This window comes from Centroberyx gerrardi, chromosome 15 (assembly GCF_048128805.1).
Source record: "Centroberyx gerrardi isolate f3 chromosome 15, fCenGer3.hap1.cur.20231027, whole genome shotgun sequence".
NCBI classification, from domain to species: Eukaryota; Metazoa; Chordata; class Actinopteri; order Beryciformes; family Berycidae; genus Centroberyx; species Centroberyx gerrardi.
In genome coordinates, this window is record NC_136011.1 from 7,118,918 (window position 1) to 7,141,868 (window position 22,951).

Below are 22,951 nucleotides of genomic sequence, written 5' to 3' on the forward strand. Positions count from 1 at the left end.
AAAGTATCTCTTTCTTCTCTGAATTTTGCATTTTAGTGTTATCTGGTGTTGCCTGTTTTGTTTGGGCTGCCTGTTTGTATGTGTGTTTTGTCCAAATATTCCTTTTTTGACTTACACTTACATGCATCTGATTGCCATTATACTTCTCATAGCTGGTGATTGTGACTAGCTTTGACTGTAATGTGTGTGTGTGTTTTCTCCTAATGTGCCCCATGCAGCGACTCTAATGAGCAGCCTCCATCAAAGGGTCTGCAAAGGGCAGCCACCACCTCACCCTTGAGAGCCACAGTCTGCAGAGGGAAGAGCCAAGTGCGCCTGCATGGTTGCCTCGACCTAAATGGAAACATTCACATTTCCAGTCCGGCTGCTGTAGATGCACTGGAGAGAACCGAGGCCCGGACTCATCATGGAGAAAACGAGGCTTCGCACGGAGACTTTGAATTAAGATCGGAGCAGAGTCGACACCGTGTCTGTCAAGGTAAGAGGCAAACTAGGTAGCTCAATATCATCCCTGTCGTTTTGATAATGATGAAGTTATATAATGTTGAAAATCTTGGTAATGGAGATATACAGCTGTGATGTTTTGACATATTCCACTTTATTTGGCTGTTGACTCAAGTTGTTAGAGCCATGACTGGCTGTTGGAGGCAGTTCTTAAGATTGCAGCACATTCAGGGAAGTCCAAGGCATGCTGAGAAACTCTAAAGATTGTTCCCTTTGGGGAGACTTTGCATGAAAACTGGAATTCATTTCCTGGCCAGTGACACACACACAGGCACAAACACACACACATACACACACACACACACTTGCATATGCATTTGTTTGCACTATTAATAAGAAAATGTGATAGACATGGGGTCTTACTTATAAATAGGCTTCTCACATTGCTCTTACAAGATGCCTTTGATGAAAAAAGATAGCAAGGTTTTACATCTCATTGCCTTCAAGCAGACCTGTTGAACAAAGGGCAAATTGTCCAGCCTTGACAGGATAGGCAACCAACTCCCCTCCCACCACCACCCCAGTTTGTTTTTGTTGTCCACGTGATGCAGTCGCGCTCTCTCTCCTTTGCCTCCTCTCTCGGCTGTCCCTGTTTTCTGGTCCAGGCGTGAGCGCTGACAGCGACGGTTCGGACGCAGGGGTCATGGAGGGAGGAGATCATTCGGCGGGGGGCAGCGATGAAAGCCCCTCTGAAGCTGACTCTCTGTGGGGGAGAGAGGAAGGGCCGAGGGGGGCCCACGACGACCAGATGAGCCCGGACTGCTCGGAGGACATGGAGGACAGCGACTCTCTGGCATCGGAGCGGCTCCTCTCCGCCGGCTCCAGAGCGGAGGGGCCCGGCCTCAGCTTCAGCCCGGCCTGGGCCTTGGCCTTCTATGGAGAAGACTGTTTCAGCCAGGAGGAGGTGCAGTACGCGCTGAATCTGGGACAGCACTCGGGAACGCCGTGTCTGGATGTGAAAACACAGGTGGGTAAACTCTAAACCTGTGAAGCTGGCTGAGTCATATCTGACCTTAACCCCCATGTGTTTGAAAGAACAGCTTTTGTTGGGCTAAAAATGGGCTGAAATGAAATGATCCAGCAGTTTTTATTATATTTTTGGGTACTTTCCACCACACACCAATGAAATGTATATAGTAAAATGCATATTTTTATATAATTAGCATCTTATAATAGTAGATAGGGAGAGTTGTGCATATTAGTGACTGTCATAATCCTGTCATTCACTGTTCATTTAGTGCTCTCTGTATAAAACGGAGTGACAGCACTGAATAGGATTTGTTTGTCCCATAGCAGCAATGGACCATTTAATACTATACTGATATTGCAACAGTGAAATAGATATTAAGAATTGAAGATTCTTGGTATACTGGTCTTGAGATATTCTTAGAAATTATTTCAATTATTCACTGCTGATTGAAAATGTATCGCTGTGCTTTTTCAGTATTTTTTCAGTATTTCCATTTCCACTTGTTATTCAGTGTGACTGGAACAACTAATTATTCAGTGCAATTCCACTTCCTAGTTTCATTCAACCCTTCGCCGTGTAGACTTTTATTAATAAGTGCAGGAATTATTTTCATATCTGTTATGAAGTGGGGCATGGTCAGGCTTTGGGGTAAATAGGAAGAGGAGATGTGGGGGATTTTAAGGCAATTGGCGCATTATTCTCTCCAAACTGGATCTGAATATTAATATGTTGAACTTAGCCCTTGGCAGAAGAAGTTATTATCATTTGTAAAGGAATAATAATGAATTGTCTTTGTGTTTGTGCACTTTGATGGCGCCTCTGTAGGTTTTTATGAGCTCCTTCAAAGGGCTTGTCTAACAACCAATAACACACCTTAAGAGCGAGAGAGATAGAGAGAGAGAGAGAGAGACTCATTCCTATCTGTGCTGCTGCGTCTCCGCACTTATTTCACTTCAAAAGATCTGTTGCGTTCTGTTACCATAGTGACGAAAGCAAAAATACTGCCACATTACATTGGAAACACCCAAAGGCTTCTCTCAGTGAAAAGGATGAGGAGCTATTTTAGGCACTTTGTATGATTCTGTGTGATTTCCTTTGAACAGGAACTACAACAGCAGCTCATAATTGAAACGAGGAATCTAAAGAAAACGAGAAATTTCTTCCAGAAGCTGATTCAACAAGAGAGAAAAAACAAAGGTTGGGTACCAATTTCATAGTAGTGCTAGGATCAGTTGAAAACAGCATGTACACCTTCAGTTGCAATATGGCTCGTAAAAACAAATAACATGTCTATCCCAAAGGTTCTGAGACCAAGCTGATGCTGTCCAAGCTCAAGTCCCAGCTGGAAGAACTGAGATCCAAAGTGGAGTTCCTGGATTCCGTGAAGAAATACCTTGAGGTGCCGACACAAACTATTACAAATCTGCAGTTGCTCGTGCAATTCTGAACAATCTGGTTCTCCTACGCTCTGATATGATTTATTGTGTTTCTCCAGATATTGAGTGTGGACCAGTGGGGTTTGGAGGTTTCCCTGCTGCCCTCCTTGGCTGTCTGTGCTCCTGGCTCTTTGGACCTGCAATCCTCCGAGGACCCTGCTGTGCTGAGCTTTGGGACCAGCAAAGGGAAGAGCGCTCTGCAAACCGGGTCTCCACTCGGTCTCATGGCTTACCTCTACGCCAGGTATTATTCATGATAAATGCGCTAGCCATTGTAGTCTTTTTCTCTAATACAGCCCTTGTGATCTGTTTCCCTGCATACTATCATTCACCCTCCCTGCTGCTTTTGATGTGTCCAACAAAAGGATTTCACAGAGTCAGAATTCCCAAATCACAGCACATAAAAGACTGAAGAAGATCCCTGATGTTTTTGTTTGGATTAGGATGTTTCATTACAACTAATTTCACAGCAATATATTAATAACAAATTCCTTCTCACAATCTAATGGGTAGTCTCTGTAATAATACGCAGATTATGCATAGAGAGGTAAAATAAAATGGGGGGTTGTAGGTACTTCACAATGATAATAATGAGTATTATTGGTAAGAAATAAGCAGTGATGCCACAGGTTTCTATATTCCTTAATTTTCTGTGGAACATTCTGAATTTTCATTGGGTATTGTTATTCCACTGTGTTGATTCAGTGTCACTATGTTTCTTTCCATTACAGAAATGCTCCTCTGGAGGGCTACATCCAGCAGTTCCTGTACACCTACCGTTACTTCTGCACTCCTGAGCAGTTCCTCCAGTTCCTAATGGACAGATTCATCAGTGCTGCGAGGTATATAGCTCATGAGTAGTAGCTACATAGCTAATTATTCCAAGAAAAGCCATTTGAATCTCATAGTATGGCCTGAAGCTTTGTGTTGTTGTTGTTTTTTTGTTTTTTTATGGACTAGTGCATTTCTGGAGTGGTTGTCTTTGTCTAACTAACTGAAACCTCTCCAGTAAGCTACAGAATGGAATGCAGCACGCACAATATGAAACATTGTTCAGTAACTGCATGACTCTTATTCATTCTCCATGCCAGAGGAGGTCCAGACGTCTCCGGAGACAATGTAAAGATCTTCAATCGCAGTCTGGACCTACTCCAGGCCTGGCTGACAGACTACAGACTGGTAGACTTCATGCCTAAGTCCAGCCTTGTGGTCACGTTGGAAAACTTCCTCAATACCGAGGTAACCAGACAATCGGTTAGTTAATTCAGTTAAGTCAATTAAACACTTAAAGTCTTTGGATCCTCATTTCTCTGTTTTTTTTGTTGGTGACATCTCTAGTGCTAAGTCATTGCTGTGGCTTTTTTTGTTCATTTTGTCTCCATCTTTGTTGCTCAGCGCTCATCGCTGTGGTGTTTCTGCACTGCTCTTCCCAGAGATCACCTGTCAATCAAACAGTGTGTCCAGTACTGTGACGTCTTTTTCCTCTGATTTTCTGTTGATGCAGTTTGAGTTTCTATTTTCTTTGTCTTTTCAGCCATGGTGGCTATCACTGCTCATGCTAACTACCCAGTTCTTCTTCTATTTATTCCAAATAAACCCAGAGGATTTTTCCCGGGAAAGACCTACCTAAAACTGGATGTTCAGAACAGCAAATGTAAAAGCTTTCATGAACTGGGTAGAGGTTGAATGATCAATGGTGATCAACTTGACAATAGAGAGCAGTGAAATATAATAATAATTGAAAATAACATGAAAATGTTGTGGATTTTGACTCTAAAATGTAATTGTAACTATTAATCGGTGGATTAATACCTCAAGTCAACTTTGTAAGCTTTTTTGGCACATTTGTTTGCTATGTATTTACTAAAAATTATCTTCATTATCCACTCCTGATATGAGTAATATTGTCTGAAAGATATAACTTGGTGTCAGCCTCTCAAGTGGACTCAGTCCAATGACATATGTGCATGTTTGAACACGCCAAATGAACTCAGACTCCTCTAAAGCAAACCAAAGTCAGGCCACCTCCTGGGGCGGTCTGACTTTGGTTCGTTTGTGGTCCGATTGATTTGTGCAATATGAAAACAAAGTGGCCCAACACGCAGAAAAACTGGTGGTTCGTGCGAATGGTTGTGTGGTCTCATAAAAAGACCACAACACTGACTGATATCTGGAATGAGGACCAGATCAAACGGCAGATGTCCTCGAGCCATGAAAACTTAAAGAAGAAAGAGGACTGAGTTCACATGCAGCTGGCTCACTTAAAAAGGGCTCTGTTCAGTTCCTTTAAAAAATAACGATATGTGAAAACACCCTAAAGTCAACAAGTGTACAGCACCTACATTGTTTCCTCATGTTTGTTTGTCCACAGGTGATGCCAGTGGACAGCAGAGGGGAGGCTCTTCTTGCCGCCCTCCACAGTTCTCCAAGGAGGAGCTGGAGCCAAGGAAGAGGAAGCCCAGTCAGCATCGAGGAAGGCGATGACTCCCTCTGTGTGCATTCATCTGTTGAGGATCCTGGAAGAAAGGTCAGTGTAGTATGATGATATGTTGTGTTGTTTTATTTCGTTTCTGCTTTACCTGGGTCTGTATTTTTGAACTATTTCATGTCAATCTCCAGACGTTTCAGTGGAGGATCTCGAGGGTGGTGGAGCCCTCGGCGTCGCTGCCCAAAGAGAAGGCCTTCTCCATCGCCGCGGCCCTGCCCATGCCTTGCTACAGCTCCCTGGTGGACGACCTCTCCAACGTCTGCCTGCGTAATGAGGAGCGCCTCCCCTTCAGCCAGAATGAATACAGCGCGCAGCAAACAGCGCAGCAGCTCACCCTCCTGCAGCAGGTCATACACACCACACACATACACCACAAATCTGTTCAGTCCACCCTCTGGCACTCTTGTTGTTGTTGTTGCCTCTGCTCAACACTAGAGGGAGACATGTCCCCATGAATGTATAGTAAGACTGATACAGTTAACTGTCATGGATCTGAGTAGTAAGCTTAATCTTACACTTCTGAATTTCATAACACAGGAAGTTTTCCAAGGCTGTCATCCGGTTCACTTCCTCAACTCGAGAATACAAGGAGTCAGGGATAACGTGAACCCAAACAAGTGAGTATAATGTACTTGCTGTAAACCAGTGGTTCTCAACGTGGGGTCCGGGGACCACCAGGGGTCCTTTAAGGGGTTCCATGGGGTCCCCAGCAAAAACTCAATGTCATTTAGAAGAAGTTAACACAATTAGAGAATGTAGAAAAATGACTTTTTTGATCATAGTTTCTCTGTTATCTCTCTACCTACTACTGTAATCATGGAATTCTGGAAAAAATCATATCTAACAATAAAAATATTCTCAGATTTGGGTCTGAGAGACAAAATCTCATCAAATGGGGGGTCCGAGGCCCTGATGTGTACTAAATACAGGGTCCTTAATGTGAAAAAGATTGAGAAACACTGCTCTAAACAATTGTTTCTTGCTTTACGTAGATACAGATACAGTCAACATACACACTTTGAACATATGTAATGTATATAGAGTCTCCTGTCATTAGTAGATCTTACACTATCCTTTTGCATAGAATGTGGGGTCCTGTTGTCCATGTAGTCTGTGTGTCAATATAATGTAAGTTGTCAATATGTGTTTGCAGCAATGTCACCAAGAAAAATCCTTGTATATTTATTGTAATGGGTGATTAAAGTGCTTCTGATTCAGATTATTTTAAATGTAAATTATAAGATCAACAACCCTTCCCCCTGTTCTTAATGCACCCATTATGATGTATGCAAAATGAAAGTTACTGATTTAGATTTTCTGACATCTATTATTTCCCACCATTAGGAATGTGTCTCAGCATGTCCCACCAGCAGAGGGCAGTAGCCTGTTTTTGTGCGAGGGGACGGCGTCGGACGGCTACCTCCAGCAGCTGCTCGCATACGCCGACAGTGTCGCTAACTGGATCTCTGCTGAAATAGTCATCTGTGACTCTGTCAAGGTGAGAGGAGATATAACAGATGAAAGCTATTTCCCCAAGTAACACGGTCAGCGGAAAAAAGAGCTGGATCTCATCGGCCGTTGCAGCCTATGCTTTGATTTCTCATCCTGCATGGAGTATCATGTCAGTGAAAGACTTTGCTGATATGGGCTTTCATGTGTTTTTTTTTCAAAGTCGAACAAGAACAGAGACAGATTTTTGTCTTTACTTAAATGGTTTTTGAGGGTCCGAAGACTCTCATTTCTAGCTGACAAAGAAAAAAAACATAAACAAGCATATTTACTGCATGTTTCAACACTTAAAGGTTTCATGTGATACTTTAGTCCATAGATGTACATATAATTTAAGTGGAATAATAATCATCTGCACCAGCAGCAGCAGCAATACAAATGTAAAGCTGTCCACAGCACATTGATATAACTGACTACATACAGTATTTTTGTTTCATTTTTGCATTGGACAGGCTTTACAGTGCATTCACCCATGGTTCCTACATACAGCATGCCAATGTATGGAGCTAACCCTTTAGCAGTTTGGTTAGATTTTTGATTGTGAGATCTCTGTTGCAGACACAAGTGGCTTTGCTGACCAAGTTTCTGCTGATTGGAAAGCACTGTTACGAATCAAGGAACTTTGCCACAGCCATGCAGGTCCTCGGAGGCCTGGAGAACGTGATTGTCAGGCAATTACCAGTAAGGCTGCATCTAATAAATTACTTCTCGCACATATTCTGAATGTCTGTAATAAGTCAGATGCCCTCAAGCTAAATGTTATCTTCAGCTGTGATGGAACCTAGACGATATTTAATTACTTCCGCAAATGAGAGGCACATTAACATTAATGCATTCAAATAAGATTTCGAAAGCAGGAGCACGAGGAAGATTGTGTCCTGTGAAGAAGAGTAATTAAAAAAGCCGCAATTAAAAGGCGGCAATGTTAAGTAAATAAGGCAAATTTCCATATTTTCATCTGAAGGCAGATTATATTCATTGACTTTGGTGTTGTGTTGAAGCCACGGTATAGTCTTCATTTTGCAGCTGCTAAATAAAATGTCCTCTTCTCTTGCCAACAGGCTTGGAAACATCTGTCTTCCAAGGTGTGTGAGATCCTGGAGGAGCTGCGAGCTGTGCAGGTCTGTGTGTAGGTGTGAGTGTGTGTGTGTGTGTGTGCATGTGTGCGTGCGTGCGTGCGTGTGTGCGAGAGTGTGTGACTGTGTGCGTGCACATGCACACATGTACAGTATATGGTGTGTTTGTATCTAACCAAAGGCTAAGCTGGTCACATATTGGGAAACTGAGCTGCAGGGCAAACAACCCAATAGAAAAACAGCTTCAAGCAACTTGACTGTGTGCTGCAAGCTTACAGCTGGCCAAGCTTCTGAAACTCGCACTCAAAAGAACCTGCTTCATCAAACAACATCCACTCTGCTACCAACTTAGCACTCCAAAATAAAAACTTTGTAAATGAAATGAATTGCATAACTAGAAACCTTCCTAGGTAACTTTATTCAGGAAGATTTATATGCTTTCTCGGCTTTGAAATGTAAAAAGGTTGAATTTGATTAGGAAAAATGTAAAAATCTCCTCAGTGTGTTGCTGCTCAGCCGTATTAGGCCGCTACATTAGGCATGCTTATTATTTGTCAAGCGCCTGAGAGTTTGTTTTAATTGGTAATTTTCGAAACGCTCTATTCCGGTAAGCACTCGTTTATTTACCGCACGAATAAATCGCTCTCCTGCTCAGGTGTTTCTGAAGAGCGACGACCTGTGCCTGATGGGGGCAGAGCAGACGAGGAGGAGGCCCACCCTGCCCTCGGCGCACATCCTGGCCATGCACGTCCAGCAGCTGGAGATCGGAGCCTTCACCCTCACCACCGGCGCTTACAAGTGGACCAAGCTCAGGTGAGGGGAAATCCGCATAGCTTTTAGATCTGTGATGAGTAATGAGTGCGGGTCCCATGGGTGCTGAGTGAAGGTATAGAGGGTTGGGACCTGTGGGGCGCCAGAATTTATTGTCGAGCTTTCTGTTGATCCCCTGGGCCTGTTTCAACAAAACAGCTATAGTAACCCCAATCACACACACACCTGCACCCCACTCCCACCAATTCCTCTAACATCCAAGCCATGTTTGTACTGTGTGCAGGCATTTGCCCTCATTTAATTTCATAAGGCACAGTTAAATCAGATCCTGTGGTAAAATGTGCATACATGCGTTCAAATTAGTCCGGTGCCTACCCTGGTATTGACACAAAACACCGGCAATCAGACGCATTAATAACAGAAAATTAGCTTTCTCCCCACACCCCGAGTATCCGACTGTGACAAAGTCGGCCAAGTTGCCATGAGGACACATTTTCCTGTGTCCTTCTCTTTCACTCCAATATGGCCGACCAGATGCTGAGGTCACGACGAGCGGCGGTTGGACGGTAATGACACAGCTGTTGAATTCGGGTTGCGGTAGCGGTGCCAGTGCTGCGGCAGATGGCGCCCGTGGGATGGGGTGTGATTGGAAAAGAGATTTCGGGACAGATGCTGAGAGGCGCCCGGTTGTAGCCAGATGCTGGGGTCAACAGAAGTAGCAGGGAGAGGCAGAGACGCAGCTGGTAGCTCTAGACCCGGGGTTACCCCGGCACTCTCCAAATCAGGTCACATACGCAGCTGATGATGCTTTTGTGGAGAGTAATGTTCATCTAAATGGTTTTTTTGTACTTTTTCACTTTTCCCTTTTGTTCTGCATCTCTGTGGTTTCCCCATCTCCTGTCGCTTCATCCTTATTTTCTTTCTCTTCTTCTGCCCTTCTTCACACACACACACCTCTCTCCCCTGTGTCCGCCCTCTCGCCCATCCATCCTTGGCTCAAGGAGCATAGCAAAGGTGGTGAGCCAGGTACACGCCTTCCAGGAGGCCGTGTACCCCTACAGCCCGAACCGGGAGCTGCAGGTCTACCTTCGCCTCCGCATCGCCCAGCTCGCCGCCTCTGACATCCACCTCTTGGCCGCCGACAACGACGCCAACTTCCAGCCTTCCACCGAGCGGCACGCGCGCAGGATCCAGGACACGTTGAGGAGGGTGAAGGCCACCTTCCAGTGAGCCCTGCCCCGGCCGCGCCTCACGGCCCGGGGCGAGACACCGCCACCGGGTCAGCACCCCAGACTGAGGCTCCGACGCCCCGAGCCAAGAGCCTTCACATGCTCCTGGTGTGCTGGTAGCAGAGCTGTGGGGCCTGGAGAACTTTGTCTGCTGTTATTTGTCTGCTTTTTTGTCCAACACCCCTCAACTTTGGCGAATAGGGTCAGTTTAGACTCACTGGCAAACTCAAAAGTTATTCATGGTTCATATGACTCTGCCCTTTGCACCCTTTGGGTTACACAGGTCCCACAGTTGATCACATAGCTTCAGTGCATCACCGTCCTGTATTCCTTCACGAATGTTGTATCTGTTGGTTTTGATATTTTAGCATTATTTGTGAATTGACCTAGTAATTTCTGATTTTAGCTGTTAAGATCTCCATATAGTCATACTTGGACTGAACATGGCAGCATATCAAAATGCTATTTGATGTTGCTGTAATTTTTTTTGACCAGTAAGAAACATGAAAATGAAAATACAGGACTTGTTAAATTCACTTTTTGCTTCATCTGTCTTAAATAGCCCAGAAAACGTAGTTATGTTTACCAATTAGGTCTTTACACAGTGAGATTTAAACAGTCTGATATTAATTCAGTTTAAACGCCACAGACCTGCATTTATCATACATGCATTTATTATGGATAGTGTGCCATAAGGGGCAAAAGCTAGATGAACTTATCTGTCTTGCAAATACCTTTTCATTTCAGAGGATGATTTAACATAATGAGATGTCAGTGTGCAAATTGTTCTTTGAAGAATGATGTGAAGTCATTGTCTATTTTTCTATTTTTCTGCCCTCTCTCTCCTCCATGGTCTCCTACCATGAAACACGGCACGAGGATGGACTGTGACACGCTATAAAGATGTGCTTAATTTAGTCTAATAAATGAGATTTTATGAACACTCTCTCGCCGTAGTGTGTTATTCTCAGGCAAAATCTTTTAACATCCATGATAGAGGGGCTGTGGAGCAGGTCACACTCTTGCTACATCTGTGTGTGTCTTCCTCTCTTCCTATATGGACTTACTGTGGATAATGAGTTTATAGTGACTTTATTGTACTTTGTGGTATTATTTTATCCTCTTAAAGTATCACTATAGGGTTTTCTGTATACTTTTTGACATAGAGTGGCTACATGGTATTTTAAACCTATAGGCAAAAAATATGTGGCCATATGGCCATATACACCACAGAGTCTGACATATGTCAAGATATATCTCTGGACATTATATACTGGCAAGCTATTTCAAAATTCAAATGCATCCTAGGATGAGCACACATATTTTAAAATATCAGTTAATGTATCAGTATACTGGGATAAACTCATATTTCAAAGTATACTGTTGGATTATCTATCCTTAGAAAGACCCATCTAAATAAATTCCATGTCTACTGTAACATGTGAGTACATACATTATGTTCATGTAGAATGCATACAATGCATGTAGAACCTTGCCTATATGACCATTTTTTGTCAAATTGACATGCATTACATACATTCTTAACATATATAAGATTTTCATATATGCGGCTTCCATATGTCCATGCATACCATATATATTATTAATATGTATGTAATATCTTCATGTATGGGAGGTTTTGCTGTGACACTTGTAGTATCCCAGTAAGATTTATAATACAATCACTGTAGCTTTTTCTCACGAGGGACAGGCGGGGAGCCCGGGCAGAGCTGAGGAAACAGGCGCAGTGTGAAGGCGACTCCCCGGGCGGTTTATATTGTTATCTAACGGGATCAGGGCGCATCTTCAAAGCGTCAGAGATAAAGAGTCCCAAAAGGCCGAGCGACTCCAGCCTCCACAGCGACAGATCACCGATAAAGGAGACACTGGACCCAGCCTCTTATCTGCATTGTCATAGCTAAACGATCAGTTTAGTATGGCATTGTCCCTGAGCGGCTGCATGGGGGCCACATCTCACTGAACTCAAATCCTTCAAGGTTGCTTGCTGACTCCAGGAGAGCTGTCTCCTGGTCTATATGGCACCTAATCTCAGCGATTATGTATTGATTTTTTTTGGGTTTTTTTACTTTTTAAAAGAAGGCAGCATTACACAGGAGCATGTTTTCAAATAAGGGGACTTCACACGCGTAAAATCCACATCATGCCATCTCTCTAAGAAAAATCACTTTAATGTTCCTATAATATTCCTTCAGAATTTAGAGACTTTGCTTTGATCAAGTTGTTATGCCATATATATATATATAGGAAAGAGGAGATTTGCTGCTAGTATAAAGAGCATCAGAAATTATGATTTAGAAAGTGAGGATAGGCGTCCCAAGATCACTTGAATATTCCTTTAGAGACTTATAGTGCGTCTATGGGGCTCAATAGTGAATTTAAAGTGACCTTTTCTCACCTTATGGTATTATACTGTAACATTCCTATAATATTCCTATAGGGACTTATAGTTTTGCTGTGATATCTGTACGGTTTCGTTCTAAATTTTACTCTAGCTCTTTTTCTAAGGGGTTGTTTGAGCACACAGGGTTTCCCGAGTTTCCTTGCAGCTTGTTTTGGCATATTTACATTTGAACGGGCCGACAATCAAGCCTAATTGTGTTGCTACTGTAATACCTTTGATCTGCAAAGTTTAAAGCGACTGTGCCAAATGCCGGCTGGAGGGTACCTGGCGCCAGGGCTCACCGGGGTATCGAGGACGTGTCAATACTAAACCATTGGAGCTGTATTGCGCTTGCTTTTGTTCTCCATTTGATTGTACAAGTGTCGGGTTAGAGGCTGGATTTAGGAAGGGACAATGGCATGATCACTACTGTTGATCTACTGTTGGACTGTCTCGTCATAGGATAGACTTGGTTTGAACGCGTAAAATTTCACTAGGCCTCTGAACTTTGAATCTGTAATGTCATGAACATGTCAAATCTGAAAATTCGACTTTTTATTTGATCTTTATTCTACAGTAGTATTAGGAGCTCTGGAATAGAAAATGTACTCTTAACCACAGAGCGTTCCCCTGGGTGCTCTCACTGTGACTTTTAATACTCGAATCCCTATTATGAAGATGTAAACGCTGGAGCTGCTGCATTAAAACTAAATTAGTAAAGATCATTCTCTCTGGAGCAGCGTAATTTCCTCACAAGTTCAAGTTCTAATTCTGTTTTTAAGCTTTGGGGAAACGGCTGTTCATGTTGACAAATTTTAATTGTGCCCTAGACAATAGGAATAATTAGATTTAGTGGTACTCCACTTTAAGTCACACTATAAGACTGTTCCTTGCACTATATTCTGCCCCAGAGCTAATTTGAACAGAGTGTGACCAGTGTTGCATAGTTCAGAAGTCAGTAGATTTTTTGCTTTGCATGTGTGATCATACAAAAAATCCCTCATCATTTTACAGTTGGCCTTGAATCACACAGATGAAAGATTTATGTCCACATAAATACAAGCATACAAAGGATATAAACACTATTAATGCAGTCAGATATTGAGTCACTCAGTTACATAAGTGCCTAACTGACAACCACATTGTTGCATACACACAGGATGAAAACAGTGGCAGGTCGAACAGACAGTATCCACTTCATGGGTATAAAAAGCAACGCCTCCTCCATATTGAGCGGCTACCAATGATAGCAGATACTGAATCAGAGTATATATTCGAAGATATAGGATTCGTTCTGGTGAATTAAATTATAGTGAAACTATTCCAAATTTTGCTTGGAACCCCCTAAAGGCCCCCTGGAGGCCCCCGAACCCCACTTTGAGAACCACTGCATGGAGGAACGCACATTCCTCTTCGTTACGCAATGATTCTGCCCAGCGTCTTCAAATAGCATCCCTATTACACTGTATACAAATGGAGAGGCTGAAAGATGAAGATAAGGCCTCGTCATTTTTACACTCCTCCTTCGGGGCTACTGTATGCACCGACATGAAAGTAAAGCCCTATATTGGGTCTTCACCTCTGCTGGAGATACAGCTGTTTCTGCAGGGGCCCCCGTATAGTTTCAGTGGCGGACAAATGTATGAGCTCAGGGGTTTCTCACAGACTCGGCGGCGCCAGGGTCTTCACACACTCACAGGATATGTAAAGACTTCAATAACGAGCCATTAACCCCTAATCATCGGGATCGATCAGGCGTTAACAAGGCCTCTTAACAAATGCAAATTGCAGCGGGGGCCAGGCCCTATAAAGGCGGCCCCTGGAGAGGAGCTGTCACCACACACTCCTCTGACCCTTCTCGGACATACAGGTCGCTGACCAGCTACTGCAAGCATGGTGAAACACTTCTCCGTGGACTGGCTGGCCCAGAGCCACCACAGCACCGCGCCGAAAGAGCAGCACGGAGCTGTCATGGATAATGCACCCACATTCAGACCCCATGTCCCGTGCATGGTGCAGCCGCGTCCTCCTACATCTTACGGCAAAGGTTACCTGCAGCCAAAACCAAAGGCGCCAAAGCCTACAGAACGCATGGATCCAATGGAGAGCAGCGGCCATCAGGAATCCAGCTTGAGCTCACCTTTTCACCCGGCGAGCTGCGCCTCACCAAGTAAGTCCAACTCTAAATGTTGCGTTTATGTCCCTCATGCAACTTTGCTGTAATATCAGATTCAGTCGCCTAACCAGAGTTTTCCCTCCCTTCAGTTTCAGAAATCAGCGGATACTCCTCTGGTTACGAGAGCGAGGCGGCTTCCTCGGAGTGTCTCTCTGTGGACGAGGGAAGCGAGGCGGAGAGAGACGGGCCGCAGCGCCGCATGCGCACCAAGTTCACTCCCGAGCAGATCAACAAGCTGGAGAAGATCTTCAACAAGCACAAGTACCTGGATGCCGGGGAGAGGATGAAGACGGCGCACAAGTTGAACCTCACTGAAACTCAGGTAAGATGCGGCTACATTGCGAAAAAGAATACAAATACATAAAGGGGATAAAAGAGTCCCAGATTCTGAATTCAATTAATTATGCGCGTTCTGGATAATAACCTTGATTTTTTTTTTTTTTTCTGTCTTTCAGGTGAGGACTTGGTTCCAGAACAGGAGGATGAAGCTGAAGCGGGAGGTGCAGGACTACTTTGCTCCCCCAATCCCTCCCGTCATGTTCCAGCCCCTTCCCCCGGTTCAGTACCACAGCCTGGCCGGACAGCGACTCCAGTACGCCGGCCAGGCCTTCTACCCGGCCGCCGTCCCGCAGCTCGTCCTGCCGCAGCAGATGGTCTCTCACCGCCCCCCGCCTCTCATGATCCACAACCCACATTTCTACTAAAGGACTGCGAACTGGAACTTGAGCGACTGAAACACTTAGACTTCAAAGACGTGCAATCCATATTATTTGATGTGTGTTTTTTATTATATTTGATGTAAAAGCTGTATATAAAATACATAAAAGTCTATTTATCATTGAATAAAGTCTATCTTCTATTACAGCATTGGTTTCCAGTAGGTTTTCTTTGCACATGCATGACATCCAGACTATTAGATGTATGTCATTGCTCAAACAGGCCTCGCCATACTGACGCTGTCATCATTACACATCATTCAGATAGGGCTGATGATATTATCTTTATTGCAGGATTAGTTGAACATGAATAGATCATCCTGGCTTTCATCTCAGTGATCAGAATCAGAGCAGGATCGTGTTATCAGAGCGCGGAGTCAGACAGATGGGAGTGGGCCATTGGTTTTAGGGTAAAAGTTCTTATCACAACCCATTGTATGGTTTCCCTGATTTGATCCCCTCATAATAGTGGCGCAGTGATATGAGACTAAAGCCCCGTCAAATTAATCCATACAAACAAATCACACTAAATTGAATCAAGGAGGACTGTGGGCATCTCGTACGGTCAGTGGCAGAAAGCAAACGAGGCAGCAGTTTGGGTGTGTTGCAAATAAATTGATTAACCAATAAGAGTTGGAGACAGGCGGGTCCGATTTTTTACTTCCCACCCGTCAACCAAGACTGTGCGCCCATGCTGCGCTTTCATATGCGCGTCAACTAATTCTGTTTGTCCCCGGCCCTGCACTTCAAACGCCAGCTAACGGGGAGATCATGGTCAACAATTAGTCCTAATTAAGCCGGTCATTGATGAGTTTACACTTACCGCAGGAGCCCTCCGGCCTGGCTCCAGAAAGTCTGGGGTTTTGTGTGCCAACAGGTCTGATCTCTGGTTTGATGTTGGGCCCGAGGTAATGAAGACTGTGATTGTGTGATGTGATCGCTGGCCCTGGCCCTTGAAGATAGAAAACCTTTGTCTATACACACAGCAACTTTACTGTCATTAAGGGCATATCAATGGCTGATCACAAAGGCAGTTAGGTGCTATTGTACATAAGTATTCTATTATTTATTTTCTAAATTATTTGGTTCTGGCAGCCAAAACGGCTGAGAATATCAGGTTATTATTTCAAATTACAAGAAATGTAACTCCAAGAAGGATTAGTGGTTATATAAACAGTTAAACATTTTTATTCATTTATTTTTTAATTTTAATTAAGAGTTAAATGTGGTTTGAGCGCACTCTCAACTGCATAACTGCACTGAGCCATAGGTCTACCTGTACTATGGGGTTTGAATGTAGCCAGAGGCTTTTCAGCAAATGCCCAATTGAAATTAACAAGTCAACAAAGATCAAACGGGACTTTCTCACTTTCTGTTGATGCTTTCGGACGGCGGTCACACCCACCCAGTCTGACCCGCACAAAGCCCTCATCAACAGGTTGTTTGGTGGCAGACAGCTGGGCGCTGCTGTCTGCAACTGGAAAATTCTCAACAGCCTTGACAGCCAACAAGACAGCTCCAGAATAACAACTAGGTTATCAGGATACATGACGGTTAAAGTGCACGTTTGGCTTGAGCTTTAACTTGAGTGGCTTGAACCACAAGTCTATTGCTACTCACATCACAACATGCACATTTTCGATTACCTGATAGGCTGTATAAATTACGGAATCAAAGCTACTTTTTATATGATTTATACTTTAATTAGACTTTGACATGATTTGGGAGTTGTACTGTAACTAGTTCTTCATCTACATAATTGCATTCTACTTACTTTTTTACTTTTGTATTCAGCACTCAGCGGATACAGCCCTAAATCAGTCTATGGAGATCATTTAGCCTGAGATGCCATCTAACTGATACTCAGACTTACTGGCGCCTGGACATCTCAACCAGCCATGAACGTGAGAAAAAACACAATTGCAGCCTCTATTAACCTCAATTACAACGACCATCAGGTTTTTATCGTTCCGTTGAGATCCCTTTGCATATGCAAATAAAGACGTGTGCCCCTCCTATATAGCGGCCAAGAGCCGGCCAAGGGGGCAACAACACACCTTGAGACACTCACAGCTGCTTGGATACATCATGGCAAACTTCTCCGTGGAGTGGCTGTCCAAAAGTTACTATACAACGCAGAGAGACACCGAGGAGGGGATTCTGCAGCTCAAGGATGCTTCACTTCAGCCAAAACTCAATACCGAGGCGTTTCTTCATACTGGGATTGAAGAGCTTGCCAAGGAATCAAGAATCCAATTTACTCCGACCTCGCCAAACAGTAAGTTCACTTTTCCAAACGTTGTCTCGGATTTTTTTCTTTTCTTGTGAGCTGAGAGTGAAACGCCTGATTACAGAATGGATTTTGATTGAACGTGCTCTTCATCTCTCCAGATAGCTGTGGTTACACGTCGGGGTCTGAGAGCGAGGTGGGAGATGACAGCGAGGGCGAGGCGACCCAGCAGCGGAGGATGAGGACCAAGTTCACCTCGGAGCAGATCGGCAAGCTGGAGAACACTTTCAGCAAGCACAAATACCTCGGCGCCACGCAGCGGAGGAACATTGCCGAGAAGCTTAACCTCTCCGAAACTCAGGTAGGTTTGAGGCACTGGTTACCAATGTACGGTCCGGGGGGCTCCAGAGGCCTTTGAGGGGTTTCCAGGGAAATGAGCTACTATTTCAGCTACTATTTCACTCACTGGAAGTTAGCACATTTAGAGAATGTATCAGAATGACTATTTTTTTGTTTCACTGGTCCACCTACAGCATAGACACACAGTTGTGTATAGGCCTAATTCTGTGTAAAGCTGTTTCTAAGGCATTCATTTGGACAGTCTACTCAAATGTGGGTCTGTGGTCCAATTTGTATCTATTTTGGGGGTTGTTGACGTGAAAAAGTTGGGGGACCCCTGAGTTTAAGGACATAATATCCAACTGTAATCTGCACTAGCCATTTAACCAGTACATAGGAGAAAACATCATCAAATGGGAAAAGCCTCAAAAAAGGACATTAAAAAGAGCACTGATGATATGAAATGTAATCGCGGAATCAAACGTCTTTATTCACAGTCGCACATTGGAGAATATTAGCTGATGATTGCATTTCATTTCTGCAGGTGAAAACCTGGTTCCAGAACAGGAGGATGAAGCTGAAGCGGGAGGTCCAGGATCTGCGGACTGAGTTTCTGTCGGGCCCGGCCGCGCTGCTGCCGCCTCTGCTGTTTCAGCACCCGGGCCTGAGCGGACAGCTCCCCGCCTGCAGCCACAGCGCCTTCTACCCGCAGCCGGTCCACAGGATCCCCTTCCCACCACAGCTCCCAGTCCACCAGCACCACCTCCACCCAGTCCTCCTGCCCGCCTCCTACTACTGAGCGTCATCTGCCCTGCACCAAGCTCACTCTTTTTTTCAAATTCTTGTCTAGAATCTAGATATTGTTTTCCTATTGCTCTCTCTAAAAGAGAGGTTTTAAACATTGTAAAACATTGTATTTTTTTCATGAAGCACTATATATTGATTTAATCTATGTATGTATGATTTAAAAGAATGTAAATAGATAACTATATGGAAAAAGTATGCTGTGTTTTATGTCACAAATAAAAAAGTGGTTAAAGATTAAATTGCTGCTTGAGTTCATTTCTTCGAATGAAAATAGTTTTAGATGCCATACAAGGAATATTGTCTCCAGTTATGATACTATATTTAATCCAAAACGAGATAATATAATAATAAAAGGTAAAACTTTGACATTATATGACATTGTAAAATATAGTTTCAGTTATAGAATGTTCACAATACTTTACATTTTTTAAGATGGGGGGCCTTTGTAGGCTATCATTATGAAATCAGGCACACATATGAATATAGAAGATTTTGAAACTAGACCATTATTTTGTTCTTCCACATGAAACATGGCGAAATGTCTTTGAATCAAAGATAAAAGTAACGAGAAACAACTTTGTGTGGATAGCGAGAACTTCCAAATTATTACAAACTAAAGAAATCCAATGTTTTCCCATCTGTTGCAACATTCATGCGAATTGTAACAAAAGGAACAAACGGTGTGTGCTATTGTTCCTGCGGCACAGTTGGCACAGTATTGTGACAGTGTTGTAACACATTTGTGCTTTTTTTCTTTTTTTCTTTTTTTTTTTTCTTTTTGAGGAAAGTTTTGGCCATGGAGGATCACAGACAACGGACAGGCCAAATGTATCACTATTTACTCACCCTCAATTGGTTACTTGTTTGTTTATAATATCTATATGCACTAATTAAAAAATCAGTTTGATGGGCTTATACCAGGCACACCAGTCTGTCTCAGAGTCTGTGGAGGCCTACAGATGTTGTCTGCGGCTGCTGCAGGCAAATATTTCCAGTTGGCGTCCGGTGGCATGGCTCCAAGCTGTGATTGCTCTCCGCTCGTTGGAGATTTGCATCTTCAAAGCGACATCAAAGACGAGGTAACTACAAGATCATTGAGATCCATTGAGCTCTATTGTCTCCCAATTGAACTATTCGCACTTACTTGAAAGACGCTGAGGGACGGCGCCCTCGAGTCTGCCAAAGGTGTATATTGCCTCACGTTAAAGTCATTAGTTGGCACCGGCTAAATAGGTGACTGATTGAGTCACTCTGTCATAAAGCATTCTTGATCTACTGATGATTTGCAATTCGGATTCAGATAGGAAATACCTGTTGGTGGAGTGATTGCACTTACTCACATGACGATAAAAGGTTGTCAAATACATAGGCTGTCATTCAGATCTATAGGACCCTTGGCAGTTTTTAGGACTAGCTTTCATGCACCTATTGCAAAGCAAAATGCATCAGTTGTTATTCATGTAGGGCGTAGCCTGCTGCTTGCATCTAAAAGTTGAGCAACTTTAAGAAGAGAATAAATACTGACATGTCCCACCAGGAGGCACAATTATCAAAAGAGCTCATAAGAATTTCATCCATCAGCAGCTGTATGATGAGAATCACGTGATTCATTTAAAGAGTTACTGGACTCTATATCCATTTGAACAAGTTCCCATACATACTGCCTGACCATCCAGCCCCATAATTCATGGCTTTAACTGGGATAGTTCATGGCACTGATGGCAACATCAGCGTCAGTAAATGATCCATTGTGAGAGAACTGGAGACTTGAATGACAATTGATATTCCACTGATCCATCTGAATCAGGTAAGTGGGTGGCACTCGGGTGAGGAGGCGCTAACAGTCTTGCTAAGAAGCTGCTGGATCCAGCTGGATTGCTGCAGACAGACTGGAGCCAAAGCTGGATGTTGGCAAAGGCCCAGAGCTGCTTACAGGTTGAGCACGGTTACTTGTTCATGAGATATACATCATCATCTGCTGAATATGATGCTGCCCTGAAGCTCATATGGCTTTCAGGGGAACAGTTTTCACAATGTTCTAGCTGGTGATTATTAACACTGACATAGCCTTTGGATTTTGATGGAAATCTCACTTAAAATGTATGGTTAATTATGAAAATGCTTCTACAATTATACTCTGAAAATTCACAGAAGCCAGAAATACTGCATGTAGTTTAATGATTCAAGCTGCCTTTTGTTGTGAGGTTGTTTTTACGAAAGTAAGATTATATAAAATAGCATATGAACAATCCCATCTCAGGCTGGATAGAAGTATAAGTAGAATAAATAGAAGCTGTAGACCATAAGTAACTGGGTGATGACACACTGGGCAATTTGGGCAACGTAAATAGACAACAGTTCCAGCAACAAACAACAATGTGAGGCACAGGGTAAAAAAACCTAGTCAAATATGTCCTGGCAACAAGATGTTTCTATGGGGTTAAAGCAGCAATACTGAGGCAATTTCTTGGGCACTGTTGCCCATCAGAGTTTCCCAAAAAACTGCCTAGTGTATCACCACCCTAAGTCTTCTATATGCAAGGAGTAATAATCCAACAATTTGAAGATGTTTAAGATTTCTTTATTTTATGGTGCAACCTCTTCAAAATATGATATGATTAAACAGCTGCTAAAAAGACAGTATGCCACAATGCAATTTGTTGAACATACAGTACATTCAAGTTCTCTTTATTCAAAAACAATAGAGCAAAAGGCAAACAGATATTCTGAATAAACAGTAATATAGCAAATCTGCCACATCACATCACCCTCTCACTGTGATCATGACTTAATACGATGAAATCTAACTCGCATCACTCAATCCCCCAAAACACAGCGGCCACAAAAATCACCTGAAATCAATCAAAACATGTCGGGATTTGCGGGATTTCAGCCTTCCCCGGCGTGGCGGGCTGTGCAGCCCAGGGTGTGTGTGGGCTTTGAGGTCAGCTGTCACGCGGAGAGAGGATGATGAAACGCTTGTCTGCCCGGTGGAATACCTCTGCAGCCCCATTTTCCCATGCCCTATGCCTCTTTAAAGTTACATCTCAAAGAGGTATATGCATAGGAAAAAGGAACAGCGAGTGCAAAGAGCTCCCGACACCCTGCCGCTGCTGCATGCTGGAACCTAGAGGGGCAGGGATCCAAAGAGCCACACGATTACATGACTGCAGACGCACCAGAACTAATAATTCACTTTTATTATTATTCATTATTTCAGTCTTACTTGGTGGGTACGCTTGACACCTAGAGACAGAAGGTTTTGGTAGCTGGATATTAGAATAAAACCACGACAAGCGTTTTCTAAATTCAATAAAATCACATCACAAGACTGAAATAAAGGTTTAGATAATGTCTTGGAAAGTATTGGCTATGGCATAAAAAGATGCATAAAGTGAATGAGGCATGACTTACCCAGTGAAGCTCCAGATCTGTCTCCCTTGGGAAACCACCTCCTGCTGGCCATTTATCCCTCCGCAGGGACCTTGAAGATGCTTGAGAAAGACAGAGTAGCTGTTTTCTGTGCTCAGTCAGCACTTATCCCCCCCTTCCTTGGTTTCCAGCCATGGCGACACACCTGTGAGGGCCACAGACTCTTCTAAAAAAAAAAAAGAAAAAAAACACTTTTCCCTGCACTGATACGCGTAGCTTCGGTGTCAGCACAAGGTCCATTGGCCGCCGTGCCTAAACCGCTCTAGTTAACGGTGAACTCGCTACAGTTATTATCTCCTATCTGCGACACAGACGTCAACAAGCGGAGCGTGGAAGGAGGGAGAGACGCAGAACGCCTCGTTCCTACCGGCTGAAAAGTTTCTTATCTGTTCAGGGCCTTTCGCTCCCTTTCCCTCTCCCAGAAGAGGGGGCCCCCATGCTTTTTAGCACTCAAGGTCTCCAGACAAGGACTCTCATGGTGTGCTGAAGTGAGACATTGACACAAACACACACAGAGGCACACACACACACACTGTACTATGTAGTGGAGTGGAGGGAGTGTTATGGCATGTCAAGGCCAGTGCAACCAGCCAAAGATGAAGCTGTGCTCTTTTCTTTGAGCCTCTGAGTTTGCACCGCTAAGAGCAGCAGCCATATATCACAGGGTTCGGTAAAGGAAGACCTGTCATAGACGAGCATGTTGGCCCAGTTGAGGTCATCTCACCCCACGCTGTAGCAGTGAAAATCTCTGGGCAAGGCTTTGTCTGTCTTCAAGGGAGCTGCTGCGGATGTGAAATAAGAGCAAAGCTGCAAAAATGGTGGAGGGTGCTATTAAACTAGAGTGTATAGACAGGGATTATTGTATAC

The 22,951-nt window shown here is 43.7% G+C and overlaps 2 protein-coding genes across 2 annotated transcripts in view; both read left to right on the forward strand.

Moving 5' to 3' along the window:
* The window catches only part of kndc1 (kinase non-catalytic C-lobe domain containing 1), a 31,328-nt gene extending 21,028 nt beyond the window's left edge, over window positions 1–10,300 (forward strand). Inside the window, exons 18-32 of the mRNA XM_071910479.2 lie at window positions 207–478; window positions 1,110–1,471; window positions 2,578–2,671; window positions 2,776–2,873; window positions 2,970–3,154; window positions 3,642–3,752; window positions 4,002–4,149; window positions 5,282–5,437; window positions 5,539–5,745; window positions 5,936–6,015; window positions 6,743–6,896; window positions 7,466–7,588; window positions 7,969–8,028; window positions 8,639–8,796; window positions 9,756–10,300. Coding sequence (XP_071766580.2) covers window positions 207–478; window positions 1,110–1,471; window positions 2,578–2,671; window positions 2,776–2,873; window positions 2,970–3,154; window positions 3,642–3,752; window positions 4,002–4,149; window positions 5,282–5,437; window positions 5,539–5,745; window positions 5,936–6,015; window positions 6,743–6,896; window positions 7,466–7,588; window positions 7,969–8,028; window positions 8,639–8,796; window positions 9,756–9,984 — 2,437 coding nt within the window. The 3' untranslated portion in view covers window positions 9,985–10,300. The remainder of the gene's footprint in view (window positions 1–206; window positions 479–1,109; window positions 1,472–2,577; window positions 2,672–2,775; window positions 2,874–2,969; window positions 3,155–3,641; window positions 3,753–4,001; window positions 4,150–5,281; window positions 5,438–5,538; window positions 5,746–5,935; window positions 6,016–6,742; window positions 6,897–7,465; window positions 7,589–7,968; window positions 8,029–8,638; window positions 8,797–9,755) is intronic.
* A 3,977-nt stretch (window positions 10,301–14,277) lies between these two features.
* On the forward strand, window positions 14,278–15,264 carry vox (ventral homeobox). Its single transcript, XM_071910485.2, has 3 exons — window positions 14,278–14,554; window positions 14,650–14,882; window positions 15,016–15,264. Exons 1-3 carry the CDS (start codon window positions 14,278–14,280, stop codon window positions 15,262–15,264), a joined length of 759 nt encoding a protein of 252 aa, XP_071766586.1.
* The last annotated feature ends 7,687 nt before the right edge of the window (window positions 15,265–22,951 follow it).